This window comes from Rhinolophus sinicus, linkage group LG05 (genome assembly GCF_036562045.2).
Source record: "Rhinolophus sinicus isolate RSC01 linkage group LG05, ASM3656204v1, whole genome shotgun sequence".
NCBI lineage: Eukaryota > Metazoa > Chordata > Mammalia > Chiroptera > Rhinolophidae > Rhinolophus > Rhinolophus sinicus.
In genome coordinates this window covers 75,519,700-75,544,805 of record NC_133755.1, presented here as the reverse complement: position 1 = coordinate 75,544,805, position 25,106 = coordinate 75,519,700, and the positions used below count along the sequence as shown (strand labels likewise).

Genomic DNA, 25,106 nt, shown 5'->3' with positions numbered 1-25,106 from the left:
GTTCTGGAACTATCCTCACTGAGGTGGAAACAATGCCGCCAGCCTGAGCCCTGGAGACAAATATGGCCATCCCACTTTGCTGGCTGGTGGGCTGGGCCTTCAAACCTCCACAGGGGGCCACGAAGCAGTGGCCGCTCCAGCTGCTGACATCGCGAAAGTGATTGGTTCAGTGCAGTTCGCTGTACAAACACCTTTTATTTGGATGTGGAGACTCAGTAAATATGGACAGTGCTCATCTCAGACAGCTGCCAGGCAAGAAGGAGAGATAGATGGTAGCTTTTCGAGAGAGCAGTGAATGACAGTGAAGCCAGTTTTGTCTTCGGTAAATCCTTGTACCCCTTTCCCTCCCCGCCCCCCAGGAGTAGAAAGAAGCTGATAGAAACTGTGAGCTCTCCAATCAGCTGAGACAAGTCCCTCCGTGTCCTAACTTATTGTAGGGGCAGAAGTGTATACAATTACGGGCTGTGCCCTGCCCACAAGGACAGGGGACCCAGCACGAAGCTGAGGACAGGGCTGGACCCCTGCCCAGGTCACAGACCCCCCACACACAGCTTCCTCTCAAAACATTTACTTTGAAACCAAGCACCTGATTTTTAGGTTCCTGTGTGTGCGACGCCAGCCTTTTTATTGAGAATGGTCCAAAAATCAAATGCCAGTGCGGGGATCAGCCCGTGGGAACCCCTCACTACAGGAGGCCCCACCCAGGTGGCAGCATGGGGGACATGAGGGGAGTGGGCACTCACATGAGAGCATGTCCCTGGGACAGAGTCCTTTCCCAGCCTCCTGAGATGTCCCACGTAATGTGACAGGGTGTCATTGCACATGACACTCTGCTTCCTTTCTTAAGACCTTTTCTGAGGGACAAGGTGGCCTCTAGTCCTTCCGGGGTGGGGTGCTGGAGGCCTCATGCTGCACGCTTTCTGAGAGAACCCCTCCCTGGGTCTTATGATATAACAATTTTGTAGAGTCACTCACTATTTTCCCACAAATCTACCCCCCAAATTGATTTTACACAGATTTTCCTTGGATCCCAAAGCTGGGGAGGAAAAGGAAGGGGATGGGGTACGGGGTGGCCATGTGGCTGGTCCCCACTGCAAAGCAGAGCAGAAACACAGGGCAGGGGAAGGTCTGTGCATCTAGGCAAAGACGTGGCAGCAGTGACAGCACCGTTTTGGTTTTAAGAAAGTAAGACTGAGCATTCCCGTGCTCCTGTTCTGGGGACCGTCCTCGCAGAGTCCCCAGCCAGGCGTGATGGGGGGGCCCAGTGAGGACTTTAGAGATTAGTATGTAGAAGAGTGAGGTTGGCGGTCAGTCCAAGAGTCAGTTACTTTCCCAGGCAAAAGACAATAACAGCTTTTCCACATTCGTCCTGATGATTGAAAATGCCCGAATGGACACGCAGAGTATGATTCCATCGCTCAGTCTGAAAAGACGGTCTGTTAGTCTCACCAACATTTTGTTGATGTGTTTCTCATCCAGTGACCAGGCTTTCCAAGCATCTCACAGGGGCAGGCCCGGCTCCTAGTGGTAATAGATGCTGAAGGCGTGGAGGACATAGAGCAGAGTGGTGATGAAGGCAAAGAACTGCAAGGAGAGAGAGTGACAGCGTTACACACGACGGGGGCCGGCCCTGCCACCCTCCACGGGGTACTCAGCTTTGGCTCTGACCCCGCTGTGTCCCCTGTGTTCTCTGTGTGCCCACGCCACCAGCCACTTGCCCCATCCTCCTTGAAACTCTCCATCCGGGCATCCTGAGGCCACACACCGTGTCCTGCTCAAGTCTCATCTATGCCTGTGTGCTTCTCCACCTGCTGTGAAGTGGCTCGTAAAGAGGCTCGTCTGCCATGGGTCCTAGGCATCTGCCCTTGCCACCTTCTGTCACCACCAGTGCCTGAAGACTCCCACAGTTTCACTCGCCAGCCCAGACTCTGCTCCGAGCACTGGCTGCTCAGCTGCCATGAGAGCCTCAGAGGTCCCGCCAGCTCTCAGAGGTCTATGCTGACTCTTGAGATTCACCATGAGCCTCACGAGCTCAGATGGCGCCAGGACCCTCATCCTGTCCAGCTGCCCAAGCCATACCTGTGACCCCGATTCCGCCCTCCCCCATCCGCCACGGCCAAATCCAAGGTCGACTGACTAGTACGCCCACCTCTCCCTTGTCTCAGCGCCACCATCCCTCACCAGGACTTCTCATGGCCTCAACTTGGGCACTTCTGCCCGCTCTGCTCATCTAAACTGCCCGAGAGAAACCCGTGGCCTGTCTAACCAGCATGTGGCGGAAACTGTGTGACGACCCCGCCTCTCAGGACAGAGGCCCTCACCCTTAACATGTCTTCTAGGCCTTCCCTTTGTCCTGCTGTCCACTCACACTCTGCTCTCGCTCATTCGTTCGTTCGTTCATTCATTCATTCACCCATCAAACAAATATCTTTTAAGCACCTGTTATACTTCAAAAATGATAGTAGCTATGACAGTGAAAGTTTGAGAACTCCTGTCCTCCTGGAGCTTACATTTAGTGGCAGAAGCAGAAAGCAACCAGCAGAAACCAGCAAAGTGATAGTGAGAGGGGGACAAGTGCCCAGGAGAAAATCAAGCAAGAAAGGGGGCCCTGGGGGAGGGGCGCAGGGAAGGCCTCACTGAGAAGGTGACCTGAGAAAGAACAGAAGGAGGAGAGGGAGCTGCCTCCTGGAGTGAGGGTGTCCTTGCCAAGGCCCCAAGGCCAGCGGATGTGTCGTGTGTTCAGGGGGCAGCAAGGAGGCCAGTATGGCCAGAGCAGCTGACCAGGAATGAGCAGCGGGAGTGCTGGGCCAGGCCACTGAGGCCCAGGGGCCGCAGCTGGAGTGGCGACTGGAAAGAAGCTAAAGCAGCTTGACGAGAAGGGAAAGAAGACAGGCTGTAAAGTCTACCCTAGTGGGTCACAGTGCTTGCCTGGCACCCCATTCTTACGCTGGGACAGCACCGCATGCTGCACCCCTGTGGGAACCCCCAGATAACACAGGACTCAGACCCAGTCTGCGTGTTCGAGTCCCACCTTGGAAGTTTTCAATGTCCGGTAAAGGAAGAAGGTTGGACCACACTGGAGGAGGCCTCTGCCGTCTGTGAGCCCCTGCCACATGAGGGCGCTATTGCACAAATGGAGACTCGAGGCTGTGGTGCAGAGACTAGCAGGCAGGCAGCTGGGGCCAGGAGTCTGTGCCCCTGGGCCTAAGGTCTGGAGGTCCTGCTTGTCCCACCATTTGGCTGGGCCACCTTGACTTGGGTCCCATTAGCTGACGTGTTCCCCCTGTGGACTCTCTCACTGAAGTGAAAGGGCACCTGGACAAGTCAACCATGCTGAGGAGTCTGGGCTCCATTCCACCAGCAGTGGGAGGCATCAAAGATTCTTCATAGGAGAGAGGGGTGTTCCAATTGTGTTTTGGAAAAAAAAATCTGAGGGTAGTGAAGTGGATGCCAGAGGGCTGAGGTGGAAAAGCAGAAGAGAGGTGATACCTGAACCTGAGCCCGGGACACACATGCACGTGTACACACACATGCACACACTCTTCCTCTGTCCCCCAGGCTCGTCAGTCCCAGGGCACAGGGCCTCCCACCACCCCTCCGTCCCTGGGGCTCAGCGCTCTGGTCCAGCACCCACCGAGGCTGCGGTGTTTATGAAGTAGTTCTTTAGGTCGTCGGTCTCAGAAATGATGGTGGCATGCGCCTGCAGGACAGCCGCACTAGTGTACAGGATGCCGGTGGTTCCGTGGTACAGGCTGTCCTGGAAGGGCAGAGCACAGGCCATGTCACACGGTCACCTATGCGCGTGGGTGCTTTCCTTTGACTACACAGCTGGGAAGAGTGGGAAAAAGGGATGCCCCGCCCTCCAGTTCCTGCTTTTTTTTTTGCAGTGTTTCTCATGAAATATCTATGTAGTGAACACAGTGGGTTAATAAACAGCAATAGTGATATCAACATTAGCCAGCATTGACTGAGAACTTATTCCGTGCCAAGCTGTTCTCTCACCTATCCCATTCAACCCTATCAGCTATGAAGTAGGTTCTGTTCATGGTTAGTGCCATTATGAAGAAAGGAAACAAGGTCAAGGTCACTGAACAAATGGGTGAGACAGGATTTGAATCCAGGCCACATTAACTCCAAGCCTACGCTCTTAACCATAGGCACTATGAAGACCTCCTGTGTTCTGGGCACCGTCCTAACACACACATGTTGCCTCATTTCATTTTCACAGAGAAATTTCTGAGGTGGCTCTGTTGTTATCTCCATTTACAGAGGAGGAAACTGAGGCTTGGCTCACACACAGTAGACTTGACAGAGTCTGCTAACCTGATTCCAGATTTCAATTTTGGAACCTCTGTGTGAAACTCTCAGCAGTGTCCTTCAGTTCAACAAGAATGTCATGCAGCCATTATAAATGGTTATCAATTCTGGAAGGAATGTCACCAGAGGCAAATCATAGGCATTTTGCAAGCCTGAATGGAATATTCAGTTCAGGAAAATTCATTGGTAGATGAAAGAAAACATTAGAGAAAAAGTTAATGGGGTAGGGCTGTCACACTCCCTGAGAGAGGGACTGCCAGTCAGCGTGTGTGATGTGACTTGAAGCCACTTATGAAGCGTTCCTGCCAGAAAGGGTTAACCCATCTTCAATAACCAGCAGTGCTAACTTCCAGCTTACAGAGAGTTTGGGACTCAAGGAAGGAGTCAAGTCACACCAGGAAGAAGCAAGCAGGCAAATCCAAAATGGGGGACCTACTACAGGACAGCTGACCTGGCTTCCACTGGCAGAGGAAGCTATTCTAGACTAAAGGTACCCGGGAACCTCACTGCCAACTGTGATGTGTGGCCCTGGTGAGGATCCTGACCGAAACGGGCCAACATATTGGAGTGGGACCTGGGTCTCAGATGACACCAAGGGATTAACTTTATATATGTGTGAAAACGTAAGACGCATGCATGCGTTTGGGAGGCATATTGAAGTGTGTAGAATGGACTGACATGATGCATGGAGATTGCTTAACATTCTTCAGGGGAAAAAGCAAAGAGTAGAAAGCAAGTGTGGTAAAGTCTCCATAACGCTGGGTTCTGGGTCATCGTTACACAAGGGTCCGTAATATAATCCTCACTACGTCTGTGTGTGTTTTAAATTGTTCAACATGGAAAAATCTTAAATGGTTATCAAGATGATGTGACAACATGAAAAATAATTAGTGATGTAATATTAAATGAAAGAATTGACACACCAAATTATTGGTTCACTGTGATTAGAATATATATAAATTCCACATAAAATTTGTGAAGAATATGGAAGAATGAGCCTAGTGACCGTGAGAGGCCCTTGAGACTGGGGCGATTTTTGTCCTGCCAGTATTTCCTTCAGTAATGCTCCAACATTTTTGCCACAAATAAAATTGGGGGAAAATGTGTCGCGATATGCTTGATACGGGAGTATAGCTGACCCCTGAACAATATGGTTTGAATTAGGCAGGGCCACTAACACGCGATTTTTTTTCACCAAATGCATACAATACTGTAAATTTATTTTCTCTTCCTTATGATTTTCTTAATAACAATTTCTTTTCTCTAACTTACTCTATTGTAAGAACGCAATATGTAATACATATATCACAAAAAATATGTGTTAATTGACTGTATAGTATTGGTAAGGCTTCTGGTTAACACTTGGATATTAGTAGTTAAGTTTTGGGGGGAGTCAAAGTTATACATGGATTTTTGACTGTGCGGGGGGTTCGTGCCCTTAGGCCCCACGTTGTTCAAGGGTCAACTGTATACAGAACGTGTATATTCCCAATAAGGGAGCCATCAGAGGTTTATACAATGAGAGATTAACTCTGGCAGGGCAACACTTTCATTCTGGTTTAACAGAAAACTCATGAACATAAGAAGTCTTGGTTCTGTGGGGGCCAATCCCAGAAAAGGTCTCTGGTTCTCCCTCCCCACCCAGAAGGCCCACTATCCCCACAGCACCCAGGATACCGGTCTGGCAGGAGCCTGAGGGCCTGGGTCCCCTTGCTGGTTCTTACCAGAACTTTCCAGAACTCGTATCTCTTATAAAATCCAAACAAGTAAGACAGCAGGAACATCAGAGAGAAGAAGAACGAGGTCAGCGAGACGTACATCACCCATCCTTGCAGCAACGGGTTTGCCACTTGGGTGGAAGCCACCAGGATCCAGACCCAGAACCCAAACACCTGTAAGACAAAACCGTAGAAGGAGGGGCTTCGTTTGCTAGTAGAGGACGTGCTTCCCTTTGAGAGTCTCTTCTCTCCTCAGCTTTGGTGAAAAGCTGTTATGGAGAATGTAGGTGGGGCAGAAGGCTGGCCCGGAGTCACAGCAACTTTTGTTGGAAAATTCAAGGGGTTAACACATAGGTTGCCAATGGAAGGACTTGGCTAAATTTGGCATGTGGATGTGTCTTCTTGGCCCAAATGGTGTTGGCATATACAGTTTTTTAAACGTTTCTGAATAAGTTGCCAACAATTTAAAACAATATTTCACATTGGAAATCCATATTTCAGACATTTCTTGGGAAATCCATAGTTCTGGCCACAGTGAACCCATTCCCAGGCCAGAGTAGGCTGAAATGAGCCGTGACATAGAAAATGTCCTCTGTAAAAAGGACCTGGCATCCTCAATGGACCACATCACCTCCCCTGCTGCCCCATGCCATTGGGTGGCACGCTCCCTGTAGTTCACATTCACTGTGGACTAGCACTCTTCTGCTCCTGGATCCCCTCAGCCCTGGCAGTGCTTTCCTGGCCCTGTGGGTACTTTGTTTGGAGCCCCCAGGTTATCATGTCTGACACCCTCAGGTCCATTACCAGTTTAATCACCTCCCAAATCTGTCCAGCCCTTTATCAGCCCTGCGGTGGAGAAAGCAACCTTTCCCCTGTCTTCTCTGGGTTCTGCCTTTGTTTGCTTTGGGGCTGGGCTTTGTACCCCTGTTGGAGAGCCCCAGGGAGGAACTAAATGTCCACTAGACACATGTCCAGTTAGAGGCCTGCAGGGAGAGGGACTGACGTGAGCTCCAAATGGTTCTGCTATTGCTTTGTCTCTGACTTTCTGAGCAGCTCTCCTTCCCGGGGCCTCCTTAGAAAGTCCTTGTGAGCCTTCTGGGTTCTCCATCCATTCACTCCCTTTACGTCTGTGCTTGGAAGCACCACAGATGCTCGATCCCAGGAACCCACCTCCACCCCACTTCTCGCCATGGCTTCAGCCCCACACACCCACCCACTTGCCCACTGCATGTCTCTGCTCTCTGCAGGAGCCAACCCTGACCTTGCATGACCCTAACAACAAGTTCCTCATGATATTTTGCACCCTAGGCACCTCACCTGCCTCTCCCCAGTCCTGGCCCTGCCCATTAAGCTCCTCAAATCCAACAGGTCCAAAGGCCTAACTTGATGCCACTCCCAAAGTCCTTCAGAGCCCAGCTTCCTCAGTGCCTTCTAAGAATTGTCCTCCTGAGGGAGAAAGGGCTATGGGGCTGGGGACGGATACCTGGAGGCCTCCAGAGACAATGACAATCTTTCATTTCATGCAGGGTACAGTGGGTGCACAGGAGTCTATCTTCTATGAAGTAGGAAGATAAGTTTGCAAAAAGAAGAAGAACTTATTGGGTTATGAGACCACTGGAGTTTTGGGATGATAGGGGTGGGTTTGCGGCTTGGAGAAATCAGACTACCAGGTTTTTGAACTTTCTATAAAGTCACTATAATCAAGAGAGTTATCATCAGTGCAGGTGATTCACACTTCTCAGGAGACAGCTCACCCCATGCCTAGTGCTGGTGCCTTTCCACATATATTTTAAAATCAGCTTGTCAACATCTGTCTGCTGCAATTTGGACTGTGTTAAATCTGGAGATCATTTTGGAGATAACCGACATCTTCTCTTTGTTGAGTCTTCCATGGACATGGTATACCTCTCCCTCCGATTGTTGACATGCCCTTTGATTTTTCCTATCAATGTTTTGTAGTTTAAGGCACTATAGATGCTATGCACATTTTCTTACATTTACACCTAAGTATTTGATGTTGGGGGTGCTATTGTAAATAATATTGCTTTTTAATAATTTTTTACTTTTCCAATTGTTCATTGCTAGTGGATAGAAACAGGATTGATATTATGTGTCAACAGTGTATCCTGCAACTTGCTAAACTCACTTATTAGTTCAAGGAGGTATTTTTGGTGGTTGGTTGGTATATTTCTTGAAATTTTCTATGTATCTCATTAGATTTTAATTTTTGTGATTACTAACAAGATTAAGCTTATTTTTGTATATTTCCTCTTCTGTGAACTTTTTTATTGGTTCCAAATTCCTTATGGCTTTGTCATTTTCTTATTAATTCATAGGAATTCTTTCTAATGGTGTGGATCTCATTGTAAATATTACAACTGTATTCTGCAAGCACACCACACACATTTTATCATGTCTTTTGATGAACTGAGTTCTTAATTTTAATGTAATTAAATATGTTAATCTTTTCCTTTATAGTCTGTGCTTTTTGGATCAAGTTTAAGAAATCCTTCCCTACCTTGAGTCAGGAGACTATTCTTGCATCTCAGATATTCCTTTGATGTTACTTTCTTTCTTCCTGAAGTACAACCGTTAGTTGTTTCTTTAGGAACCTCAGTTGGTAGTAGACAGTTGGAATTGTCAGACAATGTCATTTCCCCCCAACACTCATTTGCTCTCAGCACTTCTGCTTTCCCGCTGTGTTCTGCCTCTTTTTACATCATTCCACTGCTGAGAGCGTGGCTGTCAGATGAGCTGCTACCCCTTTGTTGGACTCTGCCTTAGGTGTCTGGCTGCTTTTAGAGTCTTCTCTCTGTTTGTGCAATGCTGATACAATGTGTTGAGGTGTTGGTATATTTTTATTAATTTTGCTTGATATTCATTTTATGTTTAATATCTGATAATTCCGTTCGCTTGGTCTTGGTAGCCAGATTCTGTAGTTTGTGGTTCTTGCTCACATGTTCCCCCCTATGAGTGGACTTCAGGTGTGAGCACGTGACTCTGAATGATGCTACTAGAGACCCTCTGGACTAAAGCATCCCACTTACAAGGTCCTACTCTGCACTTTCAGGTTCTGCTTTTCATAACATACCCCTGGCTTTCTGAGCTATGCTATCATCTTACAAATAAACAATCCATAGACATAGCTATGCTGCCCATCCCTTATGAGGCTTCACTGCCATTGTCCTGGACAGAAAACGTACTTTTGAATTTTTGGAGAATTCATGGGCTCTTAAAGAGGGAAAGGGAGCAGGTGAGAAGCCAGAAAAGAACAGGAAGTTGACCACAAGGCAAAGGCTTGTATGGGCTGGGCAACGCTTCTGGAAGCCTGGCATCTGTTGAAGTGCCAGCTGTGGCAGACCTTAACAATCAGCCTCCAGGTAGATTTGGGAAGTGCCAGGCTGGGTGGAGGGGGTGTGGAGAGGTAGGGGCTGCTGTCGCCTCTGAACTGGGCCCTTCAAGTTGATCCCAGGGACAGGACAGCTGATGCTGCAGGAGGTGCTAGGGCTCAGCCTTAGGGCACCTGCAGAGTGTCCTCACCATGCGCTGTGGGAGGTGCATACAGATACTGTCACACAGCCAACATCCAAACGATGCTGGCTATTAGTGAGGTGGCAGTCAGGACTGAGTGACTATACTGGAACTTGTACAATGGTAGACTCCTGTTAGACTCTGAGGGCAGAGGGCAGTCTGTGCCCTTCTGCTGTACTCCTGGTTCCCAGCACGGGGACTCGAACAAAGTAGGTGGGGATGGGGTCTGCGAACATTCTGTTGAATGAATGGAGATAACAGCCCCTCATATTTACCAGGTACTTTACAGTTTATAAAATGCACTCTCTCAGATGGCCTCATTTAGTCTGAAAAGCAATTCTATCTCCCTTGGGCTTTCTAAGACCAGCGAGTAGCACTTGATACATGCCTCCACTTTTTGCCAGTTAGCCTGTGCCAGGTCCAGGGGAACAAGGGTACCTCAGCCCCACCATGCCTATCGGTGCCTTTCCCCTCTTACCATCAGAGCCCTGGCCAGACACTACCACACACACATTACTTGCACGTCTGCACTTAATTCTCACCACAGTCTGTGAGGTGGAGGGTGCTGGAGGGGACTGAGGCCCGAGGTAGCACAGGACACAGGATGGGACCCTGAGGGTCTCTCCACACAATCAGACTTCACACCTGAGGGCAGGGGCCTCTGAGCATTTGGGAATCCACTCAGGTTGCACAGGAGTCTTCTGAACTGGCTTCAGTTGTACACAATCAATGTGACATAGAGGGATGCTATTTACTTTTATTTCCACTCTTTTCACCTTCTGAGCAGTGGAAGGGACCAGAACCAAGGACAAATCCCAATGAATGAAGCCCAGTCGAGTGTGTTATCTTGTGTCAAGCAACCTGGGTTGGTTCTTCCCCCCCCCCTTTTTCCTCCTCCCCCTCCCCACTCCAGTTCAAGCCGTTGTTTCTCAGTCTAGTTGTGTAGGACACAGCTCCCTGAACCATGCTGGTATTATGAGCCTTGTGCTCCCCCCAGCTGAAGCAGTCGGTTGCCAGTCGTTGATTGTCAGGCGGCAGCTCTTGCCGGCTGCTGGCCACTCACGCTGGCTGCCGGCTGCTCTTGGCAGCACACAGCAGCCCACTGCAACCTCCGGCTGCTCACAGCCGCCCAGCTCCAGGGAGAGCCATTGTTCACAATCTTAGCTGTAGAGGGCGCAGCTCACCGGCCCATGTTGGAATTGAACTGGTGACTTCCACATTAGGAGCATGGCACTCCAACCACCTGAGCCACCGGGCTAACCCAGGGTTGGTTCTTTATAGGTAAAGCAACTTCGAGTGTTTATCTTTCCTTTTTTTTTTTTTTTTTTTTTTTTTTTTAAAAAAAAAAAGAGTTACAAATTGAGTTTTCCAGATTTTCTTGGCAGCCTCCACGGCTCTCTTCTTTTAAGCCCCATTTTGTATTTCCCAAGAGAAGGACCTATTTTTAGATGTTTGGGGCTGATCCTTGAAGTAGAAGAACACTGTGTTGTAGCTGGGTGTTGCGATCAAGTGACATCAAGGTGTCACTGTTTCCGTGACTCTATAGCCTTACCACACTTGGGTTGTATTTATGTTTTCAAGTTTGAGCAGAGTGTGTTCTCATGAACAAACACAGACTGCATTTCCCAAAAGCTGGGCTGGCACTTGAAAGCATCTTGAAGGTAGGATGGAGCTGAAGAAGAAGTCTGGTCACTCGTTCTCATCTAGAGCATGGAGAGCAGCCCCCTCACATTTAGGAAACTGGTTGCAAAACCCACCTATTAGAACTGAAATAATAGCCCCCCGATAGTGAAAACTCTTTCAAGAGCTCCTGGGTTAGGTCAAAGGATTCAGAAGGCCCATGCCAACAAAAGATGGGACAATTTGAGCATCAAATAAGTATAACAGCCACAATGGGTTGGAATAACCAACTAAGTGGAAACCTATGACGTGAAAATGATACTTTTTTAAAAGTTCACTTTGGTCACTTTTGGGGTATTTTATTTTGGAGGCAGCAGTGCTCACCACTATACCATCAATCCTTATTGTTTTGGAAAAAAAATGCTTAATAATGGAAAAGAATCAAACCAAAAATATGGCGCAGGAGTAAGGAGTCTTTCCCTCAGGGCAGCACACGGACTCCTGTTCCTTCTGGAATATTGGGGACTTTGAGACAGGCCCCAGGCCTGATTGGGCTGGTGAGAGAGGCTGCATTGTTACAAGTTCCCCAGATGCTGTAGCCAGGACGAGAACCTCAGACCCCCTGTCCTCGCTCCCACTCCCGCTCCTGCCAGAGAAGAGGAAGAACTGGTCCACCTGGGTTCGAATCCCAGCACTGCCTTCTGGGCAGGTGACATAACTTATCTGTGCCTCTATGTCCCTGTCCATCTGATAAAGGTGGCATCGCACTGACCCGTCTCAGCTGCTTCTTGTGCAAATGGTGAGCGTTGTGTAGCCATTGCTGGCCATGGTGGCCATAACCACTTGGAATGGCAGAGAAGATGGGGTCTTTCCCTGAGAAAGACCCAGATGAGGGAATGTCTATGGCTGGTCTTCCTGAGGGATGGGAAGTTCCCTCTGGGAGAGCTGGGGGACCAATCAACAGGGTGAGTAGGACGGCACCCTTCTGTGGAGTTGATGAAAGTTTTGGTCACCTAGAAAAATATACCTATGTACATGCACAATGTTTGTCTACAAATCTAGGGGCTCCCAAGCCCTCCCCTCAAGCCCACCTGCAGCCCCCAGGTTGAAGTCCATTGCCATCTCCTGGGAAAATAGTGGTGCTATCAACTGTGCTATTATTTTGAGACTATCAATCAAAATATTAAATGCACATATTATTCAACCCAGTAATTGCACTTTTGTGAATTTGTCCTACAAATAATGCACGTGAGCAAAATGACAAATGCACAGGGTTGTTACTGCAGCCTTGCAGTAACAAAGCTAGGAATCCTGCTCCATGTTTGCCCAGCAGGGACCACTGAAAGCCTTGAGGTCCACACAGTGGGACACTCAGCAGCTTTCCAAGAGAACAAAATGGTGCAAAGTCTAAGAATTGTAGAAGGTACAAACCAGTGAGCCCAGTGTGCTATGATTTGTGTAGAAAAAGGAGAAAATGTGTGTGTGTGTGTATGCACGTGCTTGTTGCAGGTGCACAGAATGTATCTGAATGAGACCCAGTCAATCAATCAGCACCCTGACCTGTGGGAAGAATTGCTTGGCTCGATGACATGGTTTTAAACTAACCCAAAACAACCAACACGTAAGTTTAAAAAGAAAGAAGAAAGACGCTGCGCCGGACGATGGAGGCTCACAAAACAACTGAATGGGAGAGACAAGCGAGGACCACCTTTGCTTTGGGAGGATGGATCCGTCCACCTGATGGAGCAGCTAGGAGATGAGAGGCCTCAGATGGGTAGGGACATGTGAGGGGCAGGTGAGGGGCTGGGCAGGTGAGGGGCTGAGGCAGGTGAAGAGCTGAGGCAGGTAAGGGGCTGGAGCAGGTGAGGGTCTGGGACAGGTGAGGGTCTGGGACAGGTGAGGGGCTGGGACAGGTGAGGGGCTGGAGCAGGTGAGGGGCTGGGACAGGTGAGGGGCTGGGACAGGTGAGGGGCTGGGACAGGTGAGGGGCTGGAGCAGGTGAGGGGTTGGGACAGGTGAGGGTCTGGGGCAGGTGAGGGACTAGGGCAGGTGAGGGGCTGGAGCAGGTGAGGGGTTGGGACAGGTGAGGGTCTGGGGCAGGTGAGGGACTAGGGCAGGTGAGGGGCTGGGGCAGTTGAGGGACTGGGGCAGGTGAGGGACTGGGGCAGGTGAGGGACTGGGGCAGATGAGTGGTAGATGAGGGGCTGAGGCAGGTGAAGGGCTGAGGCAGGTGAGCGGCTGGGACAGGTGAGGGGTTGGGGCAGGTGAGGGGCTGGGGCAGGTGAGGGACTGGGGCAGGTGAGGGGCTGAGGCAGGTGAAGAGCTGAGGCAGGTAAGGGGCTGGGGCAGGTGAGGGGCAGGTGAGGGGTAGGGGCTGGGCTGCCACATAAGAATGAACTTCACATACCACTAGGTTATGAAGGCAGACACTGCCTGAGCAGGAACCTGTGTGACAGGCAAAGGCGGAGCCCAAAAGATGCCAGCTCTCAGTTCTGCAGGGCAGGACTCGGCTGAGGTTGGGAGGTGGGCTTGGGTGGGGCTGGCCAGGAACAGAGACATCTGACACCCATAGCAGGTTTTCCTGCATAGCTGGCGGGATTTCAGCATGGCGGGTCTCACCCACCACCAACACTGCATTCCTCTTCTTACCACTTGTCTTAATTTCCCTGACAGCTTCACCTCTGTCCCCTCCCTCACACACGCTGAGCACAGGCTATACCACGAAGCCTCAGAGACGTCTGGCTGGGAGGAAAAGGCCCAAGTCAAGCCTGGGAACCAGGTGCTCTGGGCAACCCTCCTCCGCGGCAGGCCTCCCTGTGGCAGCTTGGAGACCATTGTGTCTGGGGGCCGGCAGCCTTGGATAGCTTTCTGGGCATTGTTACCTCCTAAACCGACCAGTTCTGAGAGGCCAAGTGACTTCCCCAGTTACCCGTGGGGAGCATGGCAGGCCTGCATGGGAATTTAGGGCCCCAGGCAACTAGCCTTATGTGCAAGTTCTATGCTCCGTAATCCAACCTAGGACACCTCTAAGCACCCAGTCACCCGTCCTGACTTACAGAGTGAAAATATTGCTCTGTGGCTTTAAGGCTTGCAGGAAATGGCTGGCCTGGTCTCTGCTCCCCAGTGAGGGCCCTTGTCTCATCCGGTCCACTCCAGGAACAACAGTGCTGGCCAGACCGCCCCTGGATGACCAGGTCATATAAGGAGCCCTTGGTGTCCTCAGGAGCAATCAGGACAGGCTGGCCGCCAGCCAGGGAAATCAGGGCCCACCTCGGGTGTGCTTGGCTGGCAGGAGGGGCAGGATGCCACAGCAGGCAGGGCGGTGAGTCACCTCCAGGTCTCCTCCACTGTTTCCTCCCCGGGACCGCACCCACCCATTCAGACCCAGCTTTCTCCTGACTAAACAGTACAGATTTACAGTGAGACATAAAATAGAATAATCAAAACATTCCAATCCATCCAAAGTCTAAAGGGCTTTTCCTTCAAGTCTTAAAAAAAACAAAAACTAAACATTATTGGGGGAAATTTTTTTTACCTTTTTTGTTTTTTTAACTGTGCACCTTAGAAAAGTTAGAAAGTACTGAAAAGGTGTAAACAAGCAAGCAGGGGCATCTGGTCCCCACAGTGGTCTCTGGACGGCTTCCCCACTTTCCAGGCCTTCCACCCAGGTTTCCCCTCTTTGGCTCTTATATTTATTAACCTTACATCCCTTCATATGTCCCCAAGAAGTCACCAGATGAACCCTGGAGTTGGGCTCAGGCAGGTCCCCCTACTTCTTGCTTCTCCCAGGAACCCACAGATATTCTGTGACCAGGAACCATGACCCTGCCCGTCATCATGCATGGAGAACGCAAGGATGTGACCATTCACTCCAGTTCTAGTTAACTGCCTGCTCAGCTCCACCCCCTCCATCCTGTCTATGACCAGACCTCAGAGGGCAGGGACCAGACCAATATCACCTCTTCCAGGAAGCCACTCCTGACTACCAAGCCCCTAGCACACACCCCGGGACGTCCTTCATGGTCACGATCTCTCTTTACTGCCTTATGGTCTTTGTGTCCCCCCAGTGCGGGGCATGGACCCTGACTCAAAGCAGGTGCCTGTTATGAGCTGCTGACCAACTTGAGAAAGGAGGCAGGAGGCAGGTTACTGGCCTCTCCACTCACGCTTGCTCAGTCTCACCTTCTTGGGCCTGATTCCCATGCAGGTGGTGCCATGTGGCACCACTAGGCCAGCCACTGTGGCCCAGCCACACATGGGCATTTCCACCAGCGGCCTGGACCAATGAGGACAAACAGCCATTGTTTCATCCCCACTCATGTCCTGCTCCCTAGGAACTTCTTCTCTCGGAGGACAGATGGGATCCCCTGAGAGGCTTCCCCACCTCCCCGCAGCCCCCCACCCCACCTACAACCCCTCACAGCCACACACAGGAAGGACTACACAAAACTGTGCCGTCAGAGAGGATGGCATTCAAATGAACACTCCCCCACCCCCAGCCAGCATCACTTGGGTAGGGAGAGGGTCCAGAGGGGCGGGTGGGAGCTGTGAATAGCACACAGGCAGAAAAGCAGTGCTCAGAGATAGGCCAGGGTGACGGGCTAAGCTCAAGGGGCTTCTCTGAAATAGGTTGAAAGCCTCTGGGTCCCACCCCCGTGATACCTGGACCCCTGGGTGAGGAGCCTACTGCGGCCCCACTCCGGGCCCAGCAGATGCCTTCCAGGTGCAGCTGGAGGCCAGAGGGTGGGGTCTGGGCCTCGAGTTGCTGTGGAACGTGGATCCCAGTGGCTCTGTTGCTACAGGGCCAGGCTCTGTGTGGGCCCCCAGCCTCCATCCACTCTGGCCCAGATGAGGCAGACCTGACCATGTGGTGACAGCTGAGTGACAGGGCCGGCTGGCAGATATGGCAGGATGAGAGGGAGGAGTGGTTTGAGATAAGAGGGGCAAAGGCCAGGAAACAGGGTGCGAGGTCCTCGGGCCCTTCCTGCTGCTTGCAGGTCTGGACAGCTCTGGAAAGCTCTCCTGCCCCGCAGACCTGCCGTGCCCGGGAAAGTTCTCCAGGTAAAAAGCCCTGCGAGGGCACTAGTGGCAGGTGGGGCATCTCTTATCGGTGAGGCTGCTTACCTTGGGCTCCCCGGGGCCAGCGGTCAGAATGTGCTGGGCCCCTGCTCCCACCCTTCAGGAGGACCAGTTGTCTCCTCCAGGACACCTGCTGCTTAAGTGGCATCTTGCTGGGGGTCCTCCCTTCAGCAGGCTTGTGACCTGTCTACCTGAGAGGGGCCAGTGGCTCAGGGAAGGTTGCTTGTGGTTTGGCCGGATGGTCAGAGGAAGAAAAGGACTAGAAGTCCAGACATGAGGGACAGGTGGGTGTGGACGGTGCCAGTGAGTTCCAGGGTCTCTGTGATGCAGGCTGGAACTCCAACCACAGCTCCTGGCTCCAGGTCCCATCACTGTCACTCCAGCAGCAGTGGCAGTTGGCTCCAATCCGACGGTCCCTGCACCCCTCCTCTGGGCTGACCCCTCCCTCACAGCACGTCCTCCTCATAGGCCTTTTCCCAGCTGGGTAGGGCTTCCTCCTGGGGGCAGGCGGCAGCCCCTTATTACTGCCTGGTGGCGTCAGTGTCTCCACTCTGCTCTTCCAGCCTTTCAACACAGTGTGAACAGTCCGTGTGGAGCGCGCTCCGTGTGCAGCACCCACTGTGGTGTCCTCCTCCTCCCACACCCTGGGGGGCATGCACCATGCAGTAGTGTCCTTGGCTACATCCATCTGCCCTGGTGGGCTTCAGACGCCATCGGGCAGGGTCACGTCTGCCCTCTCATCTTTGCATCACCGTGCCTGGCACAGAGCAGGGCTCACGAAACAACTGCCCGAACAAATGGCCTTTGGGTGGTGCCGCCTCCCTCTTTCCTCACGGCCCGATGTTCCGTGTGCATTACGTCCCGGGCCCAGGAAATCCTACTGTTGAGGATGCCATACCTCTGTCCCTTGAGTAAGCATTCTGGGGGCCTTGGAAGCTGTGGCTGAGCACCCCGATTCTATTTTGGGGTGCTTCCACATATTCCCGCATCATTCCTTTCAGAAGGGCCATGCCTGACCTTATCTGTCCAGTCACAGATGTGAACAAAACCATCTCTGAGCCCGGAGTCCCTGTTGTCCTTAGCAAGCACATCAAAACCTTCCTGTTCATGGTTATCTGCGTTCCTTAAGATGTAGCCATAAATATTTTTGCTAGTAATGGCAGAATGGTGTGATGACCAAGATAAATATCAACTGGCCCCTGGCATGACTGCATTCTTTGCCCCTTTGTCTTGTCAATCACCAGTACCTGAGTTACACTTTTAAAAAGTCCTGTGATGGGCCTACGGAGAGTAACCTGTGCAGCGCGCTGGGTCACCTGTCTTCTCCCACCCTTCACCTCTGTAAGGAGATTCAACTCTTAACAAATTCTGTCATATTCATGGAGCTGCCTTCTCATTATGGTGACCCCCTCCCCCCCGGACACTAGCCCCTTTTGATCACCTCTTGTTCTTGCCTTCCCCAAGAGCAAAGTCTGGCGCTAGGGCAGCGTCTCAGAAGATACTTGTGGGTTTACAATTGGAATCTGCTGGCAAGAGACCCAGCTTTCTGTGAAGAGGTCCAGATGGCGAAGGACAATAAAACAGTAAGGGCTGACATTTCTAGGGCTGTCCCATGAGCTGACGCCTTCAGTGAAAGCCCTTATGGAAACCACAGAGCTGTGTTAGGAGATCTCTACTGTTACTCTCTCCTTTGCTCAGGCTCCCAGTGGGTCAGCAACCTGCCCGAGGCCTCCCAGCGACTAACTAGGAGAACCGTCCCCACAGAATCAATTTATGGCAGAGTAAGAACTGGCCCAGTGCAAAGGGGGGCCATAAGGGTGCAGGCAGCCTGGGGCGCCAAGAAGCACCCTCACCAGGCCTGCCCTCCACCAGCCCACACCCCATGTCCTTTTACTTCCCTCCCGTTCTCCCTTCCTATCGCATGCCTGCAAGGGCATCCCCGGGCACTCTGACGGACTCAGTGGTACCCTGTGCATGGCAGGCGAGGCCAGGTGAGGCCTGCAGTGGTGAGGTGGGAGTGAAGGCGGGTAAACTAAGTCAGCCTTCGCTGCTCCCCAGAAGCATGGAGAACGGGAAGGGAGCAGAGGACAACAAGGGGATGGCGTTTTCCTTTGGGAAAACCCAACTTCTAAGGCAATGTTGCAAGAAAGGGGAAGGAGCCTGTTCTAAGCCTGGCCCGAGATGAGCCCCAGGCCTGCTCTCAGCCCTCACAGTTGACCTGAGACAACAGGGACCATAGGTTTTCACACAGGCTTTTACATGTGAATAGAGAAGCAGCAGACGTGGGCTGACATTGAGGGGAAGTGGGACATGGGTGACACGCGGGTGTGCGTCCCCAGTAGGAAGGCTCTGATGAGAGCTTTGCCTCTGACCACAGTGCTGGCAGGAAAATATCAAACACCAGGGTGTTCCAACCATCTCACCTCTGAACTGGCTGACTCTCTACAAATCTTCTTAGCTGTTTCTCTCATTAGTCAAAAATGTAGTTAGTAAGTTAACTATTAAAAAGGTCAAAAGTTACAAGACTTCCCTGGACTCTCATTCATAAGGACTCCCGCGGTCCTAGCCACCTGGGTCACCACTCAGCTTGTGAAACAGCTGACCGGTCAACCATGCTGGGAATCACAGAGTCCCCCCTCCCCAGCCCATGTGGCCAAGCAGCTCTGTCTGCTCCAAAGAAAGAGGCGGGGCATGAGTCACCTGGTCCCCAGGCCCCGCCCAGCGCTGGCACCAGCAGGCACCACACTCACTGAATGAAGCAGAGAGGGAACAAATTATGTCTGCTCTCACCTTAAAATCCATTGATTCAACGGTTTCTCATACCGGGACATTGCGTTTTGAAATTACTGTTTTCAAATGAGAAATCTGAATTCCACTGGAAACTGAATAAAGTACAAATTTGAATGTTAGGATCTGAAAAGTCTTTTTCTGTTGCTGATGGAAATGTCAAACAGTACAGTCACTCTGGAAAGGGGTTTGTCAGATTCCCAATAAAAACCACACATGCACTTCTCACACCACCGGGCAACCACGCTTGGGCGTTTTCCCAGAGAAGTGAAAATTACCGCCACACAAAAGCCTACACAGGAACGCTTGTGGCGGCTTTATTTAGAATAGCTAAAAAACTGTAAGCAACGAAAAGGTTTCTCAATGGTTCAATGGTTACACAAACCATGTATATCCACGCCATGGATTACTACAAAGCAATCAAAAGGGAGAAACTGTTGATACATACAACACCCAGCTTGGGAGAACCTCAGGGCTGAGTGGAAGAAGCCAGTCTAAAAAGGCCACAGACTGTGTGATTCCATTTATTTATCTCACTTTTTCAAAATAACAAAATTATAGAGATGGAATTAGTGGTTTCCGGGGTTTCAGGAGGGGGTGAGGGTGCACCGGGCCGGAGCAGAGTGTGGGGGGGAATCTGTAAAAGGAAAGCAGGAGGGAGGCTTTTGTGGGGACGGAACAGTTTTGTGTCTTGATCCATGAATCTACACATGTGAGAAAATGACATGTACGTATATGTGTCCCCTGCTATCCAAAGGTTCCTATGACATGGCGGAAAGCGAGGAAGTGATTACCATTAATTCATATGGAAATGTTTTTGAGCATTCCCAGATCCCCAAAGTAACCTGCCAAATCATACTGGATACAGTAGTTTTATGCCGAGTGTCACACCCTCACGAGCTCTCTAAGGCCCTTTTGATTCCCGAGGACCCATCTTGCTAATGGACCACAGACTCAGTGGAGACAAAGCCCAGCTGCTCCCAGACACAGTGAGGGCTCTGAGGCTGGATGCCGAGACGCCCAGTGTGGTTCCCGGAAGGAGCTCAGGAGCTTGGGCAGCTGCCCCGTGACGACCGCTGCAGAACAGACGCTCTTTGAACTTTTCACCTTTTTTTGTAAAAGTGAAAGTCCTCTTTGGGGTTCTTTCGGTTAGTGGAAAGGAGTAGTGATGTAGGGCTTCCGTAAAGTGAAGCGGTGGAAAGCGAACTTTGGGTAAGCGGGAGACATGTGCACAGATACATCTTGCCCCATCGGTGTCTTGGTTTGATATTGTCCTAGCGTGTGGGTGGATATGACCACAGGGGATGCTGGATGCAGGCGATGGGAGGCCTCCCTGAACTATCTTTGCAGCTGCCTACGGATCTATAAGTATTGTAAAGTCAGAAGTTTAAAAACGTGCATGTTGATGTTAAAGACTCTAAAATAAAGCCAGTTAGGCAGAGACCTGTGAGAGTGGTCTGTGGGGAGCAGAGCAGGTGGGGAACAGATGCCCCTGGAGTCTGTGCTGTCCAAGTCTGTCATGGTCCAGAAATGCAAAAAGCCCGAGACAGCAGGAGGGGCAGGGGCCTCAGTGGTTCCACAGAGGCTCTGGTTTAGTTCTACTCTCCCCTTCCCCATGGGAAGGCCCTGGGCACTGGGCCTGCTCTCCAGACTTCACAGTGGGCGCTTAGGAAACAGTGGCTGAGGGACGGGTGGCTGCAGGCACTGCCAATGTTCACTCTGGGCCACGCTGCCACAGATGACATCTGAATCCAGCTTATGGACTTCATTTTCTCTGCCCCATTTTGCTGGCCTCTGCTCCTGGTTTTAAAATCCACTTTCTGGACTCACGTCCTTAGGATGACATCTGCTCGTCTGTGATACCTTGGGCCCCAAGCCTAGGAATCTGCAGGGACTGCCAGGGCTGGAGCTCTGCAGTCAGGCCGAGTGGGCAGCAGTGGCAGCATACCCAGGTGACGGGGCAGAGAGGGCTTCTACTGGCTGACTCTACACTGCTGCCCTCTCCAGCCCAGCATGTCCTCTGCTCCTGTGGGGTTAGAGTCACCCCTCATCTCGATGATGATGTGATGCTCTCCCCTCCTCCTTCCCCGATGAGAGGCACACATGATTCTATATGCCTTGCTAGGAACGCTTACTGAAGAAAAAAGCCAGTGCACAGCAGCGCATACAGAATAACCCAACTAAATATATCCATGTGTATGGCGGTCTCCCTTTATCTGTGGAGGGGCATGGTCCAAGACTCCAGTGGATGGCTGAAACCGCAGCCAGTACCGAACCCCATATATACTGTGTTTTTTCCTATACATATGTACCTATGATGAAGTTTAATTTATAAATTAGGCATAGTAAGAAATTAACAACAATAACTAATAACAAAATAGAGCAATTATAACAATCTACTGTGATAAAAGTTATGGGAATGTGGTCTCTCTCCCTCAGCACACTAGCATGAAACTATTTTTCCTTCTTCACAATTTCACGGATGGAAGATTTGTTCTAACCGTAGATCTCAGCAACCTCAGCATACAATTTTTCTTTCCTCATTAAATCGAGAACTTCCACCTTTTTCACCTCAAGGAAGCACTTTCTGGGTTCTCCTTGGCACATCTGAAGAGCCAGCATCACTACCCTTGCGCTTTGGCCACTATTGAGGACGATAAGTGTCTCCTGAGCACATAAACTATGATACCATGACAGTCAATCTGATAACCGAGATGGCTGCTAAGTGACTAATGGGAGGTGGTGTATAAGCGATACGCTGGACAAAGGGATGATTCATGTCAAGGGCGGGCCAGAGCGGGCCAGAGAGAGAGTTCATTATGCTATTCAGAACGGTGCACAGTGTAAAACTTATTAATTGTTTATTTCTGGAATTTTCCATTTAGTATTTTCAGATCATGGTTGACCATGGGTAACTGAAACCACAGGAAGCAAAACTGTAGACTGCTGTCTATACATATCTGTAAAGTGCCCATGCACTTTACTCCTCTGGGAACTCCATTTGCAGGAGCCAGCACTGTGGGGGAGGGTACACGAGATGGCCCCTCGAACCCAGGTGTTTCCTGATCCCTGAAGCCCCAGCCCCCAGACCCTGCCTCTGGCTGGTCTCTCCTGGACTCCGAGCCTTTCCCTCTCCTGCCCCCCAGCCTGGAAGTCCAGCCTGTCCTTTGAGGTCTAAATCCACAGTGGCCTCTGTGACAGGCCTGGACCCCTCTCCTACTTGACAGGTCAGGTGGCCTCTCCTTGCTGGTACCACGGACTCTCATGCTCACCTGCCTGGGGACCGGCTGGCTGTGGAGGGGAAGTGCTCGCCAGTCTCTCCAACAGTCAGGGACCTAGGGAGGTAGTGTTGCCCGTGGCTTCCATGATGGACATAAAGCATATGATTGACTCAAACACAGTCCTGGCAATTCACGTGGTGGTTCTGAGGTGAGGGACACACCGAGGTCCTGCACAGAGACCTTGCAAGAGCAATAAGATGTCATCAGCCTGGCAGGATGCCCACACTTGTGTGCCCTGGGGGGCAGCCCTGGCAGAAACCTGCCTCTTGGGTGGGGTTTCAGCTGGAGCCACCCAAGTGCTCAGCCCGCCCTGCCTGGCTCCCTTTCTGGCTGTCATTAATGGGCGCCCTTTAACCAATTTGCCAAAAGGTCACTCAATTGAACCCAGCCTTCCAGGCAGATGAGGAGAGTGAGAGGGCTGGCCAGGTCCAGCTGAAAGTTGGAACCACTTCCTATCTGTCCATCCCTGCCTGAGGCAGCACTGCCACTTTCAGAGGTACTAGGAAATGTCGCCCACAAGCTAGATATTTCAGGTGTTGGAAAAACAAACTCCTTTGCCCTGATTTGTTCACCAGACTTGAGTGTCCCCATCAAAGCGGATGGTGACAGTAGCTCAGAGAGAGCTGAGCTCGGTGAGCACTGTCTGTAGATGGGAACATGCCAGCACCTGGCAGGAACGGGACAAGAATTCAGAGGTGGGTGCCCCAGAGAGTAACCAACGCTGGGACAGGTTCTCCTGTGCAGCAAGGGCGGCTTGCTCGGCTGTTTTATGGGAGGTTGTCATAAACTCCCTCCTGTGGGGCACCCACACAAGTCAAAGTTCAAAGTCAGCTGACGAGACAATTAAGAAGAACTGCAAGACGTCCTCTCGCAGGAAAGACAGAACCCACCCCCCCATTCGGAACTTTAGAAAAGCACAAACAAGAGGTCGGAGACAAGAAGCGATATAATTAAAGTCCGTGTCCAACATTATCTTGAGGATTCAGAATATTCCAGCAGCTGTCCCCCGCCTCCTATCACAGCCCACGGTGGGGGAAGGAGGAAACCCACCAGCGCTACAGGAGCCCGGGGGAGCGTAAGGGACTGGGCGGCTTCCTGGGCGGCCCCATTGGGCGATGGGGACGCAGCAGCCCCGCAAGTCCCCTTCCTCCCTCTCACGGGGGACGGGAGCGCTGCTCCCCGTCTGCTCCCCGCTGTCCGCAGGGGCGCACTCACCAGCTCCGGCAGGAAGAAGGCGTAGGGGATGGTGAGGAACAGAGTGAGCCCCGTGGGCACGTCGGGCGGCGCGTGGGTGGTGGGGGGCGGTGGGTCCCGGGAGGCCATGCTCGCACCCTGCCTGGTGCCCGGCTCCGCAGCTCCCTCCCGCTGCCCGTCAAATATCACCTCCTGCCCGACACACCCATCGGACGTCGCCTGGGAGGGACAAAAAACGTTCCAGCCGAGCAGGTCCTTCCACTCGCTCTAGCCAGAAATCCTCAGCAAAAGGAGGGCTGCGCACCAGGCCGGTCCGGCCTCCCTGGCGGGGCCGGGCGGGGGCGCTGGGTAGGCAGGCTCTTCCTTCCTAGGAATTTTTGAATCCTGGAGCGTGTTATTCTAGGCCAGCAGCAGCCACTACCCCCCAACCCTGTGCCCAGAGTGTCGGCTAAGGCCGCTGGCCATGACAGACACGTTTATTTAGCACCTACTATGCGCTGGACAATCTGCAGACCGCTCTGGTGTTCCTCACAGCCCTGCACGCGGCTAGTTCGCACCTTTCCCAAGGGCAGGGACAAAGAATCTGTGCGGTCAAGGCAGGGTCTCCTATGGGTCTCCCCTGCTCCTTCCTTGTCCACCCCAGGGGGCCACCCTCAGCCTCAAACCAGAAGGGGAGGAACAGCACTCATTTCCAGCTCCTGTCCCCAGGGACTTGGTGACTCCTTCTTTCTTTGCAGCGTCCTGTGGTCCTCTCCTCTTGCCCCACACAGCAGATGAGGAGGACGCCCTCTGTGGGAGAAATTTGCCCTAGCAGGCACTGGAGAAAGGCCTGCTGGCTGGGTGCTGCCCCAAGCCCCAGCCCTCCTCCCTCGGGGGCTGGCCCCCCAGCCAGTGCAGCCAGGAGCTGGGCTTGGAGCCAGGCAGCTCCTTCCTGCCTCCTTCCAGGCCTGCCTGCTGGCCCAGCACAGGGGCTGTGACCCAGGAGCCAGGCAACTCCTTTCACTCTACACAGGTCCTGGAGATTTGAGCCCTTTTCCTCTCTACCTTAGAATGAATCGACCATCTGTAGAAAGGCCTGGCACCCACAGTCTGCTTGGGGGTTGGAGGATGGGTCCCTTCTCCCTGCCCTCATGGCCTCCTCCTCAGTGCTCCATCTGGAGGGGTGTGGGGAGGACTCGGGGAATTCACTATCCTCCACAAGAGGCCAGTGTCTGCTCCTTAGCAAGAGTGCTGGGTCCAGGCCTGCCCTCCAGCACAGGTGGGTGGAGCAGCCACCTGGGCCTTAGCCTGGTCTGGGGACAGCCAGGGGAGGGGGGTTTGGACAAACAAAGCCAAGAGCAAAGGCACTGCAAGGAGTGGCAATGGGCTCACCAAGCGCACCTCAAGCCAGTCTGCTGGAGGTCCAGGGAAGACGTGAGGCCAGGGCTCACCTGCCACCCACCCATCTCCTTGGTAGGATGGACCCAGCGCAGGCACTGCCCCAGGAGTCCCGCCCTTGCCTCCTTCCTGAATGTTATAACAAGCCCTGTGCACGCTTACAGGCTGCAGGATCCACCTGACGTGACCACCACCGACAAGG

General features: G+C 51.9%; 1 protein-coding gene across 1 annotated transcript; it reads right to left on the bottom strand.

Annotated features, from left to right (window-relative positions):
- Window positions 1–175: 175 nt before the first annotated feature.
- LOC109444464 (mal, T cell differentiation protein like) lies at window positions 176–23,821 on the bottom strand. Its single transcript, XM_019725850.2, has 4 exons — window positions 23,549–23,821; window positions 6,042–6,209; window positions 3,635–3,757; window positions 176–1,584 (listed from the first exon to the last, which is right to left on the bottom strand). The coding sequence occupies exons 1-4, from the start codon at window positions 23,654–23,656 to the stop codon at window positions 1,522–1,524; spliced, it is 462 nt and encodes a 153-aa protein (XP_019581409.1). The 5' UTR covers window positions 23,657–23,821; the 3' UTR covers window positions 176–1,521.
- Window positions 23,822–25,106: the final 1,285 nt, after the last annotated feature.

Excerpts from the sequence above, each read along its gene's own strand:
- LOC109444464 (XM_019725850.2), bottom strand. The coding sequence starts at position 23,656 with ATGGCCTCCCGGGACCCACCGCCCCCCACCACCCACGCGCCGCCCGAC. Across the intron at positions 3,758-6,041 it reads ACGAGTTCTGGAAAGTTCTG|GACAGCCTGTACCACGGAAC; the intron begins GTAAGAACCAGC and ends CTGCCCTTCCAG. Across the intron at positions 1,585-3,634 it reads TCATAAACACCGCAGCCTCG|TTCTTTGCCTTCATCACCAC; the intron begins GTGGGTGCTGGA and ends CTCTCCTTGCAG.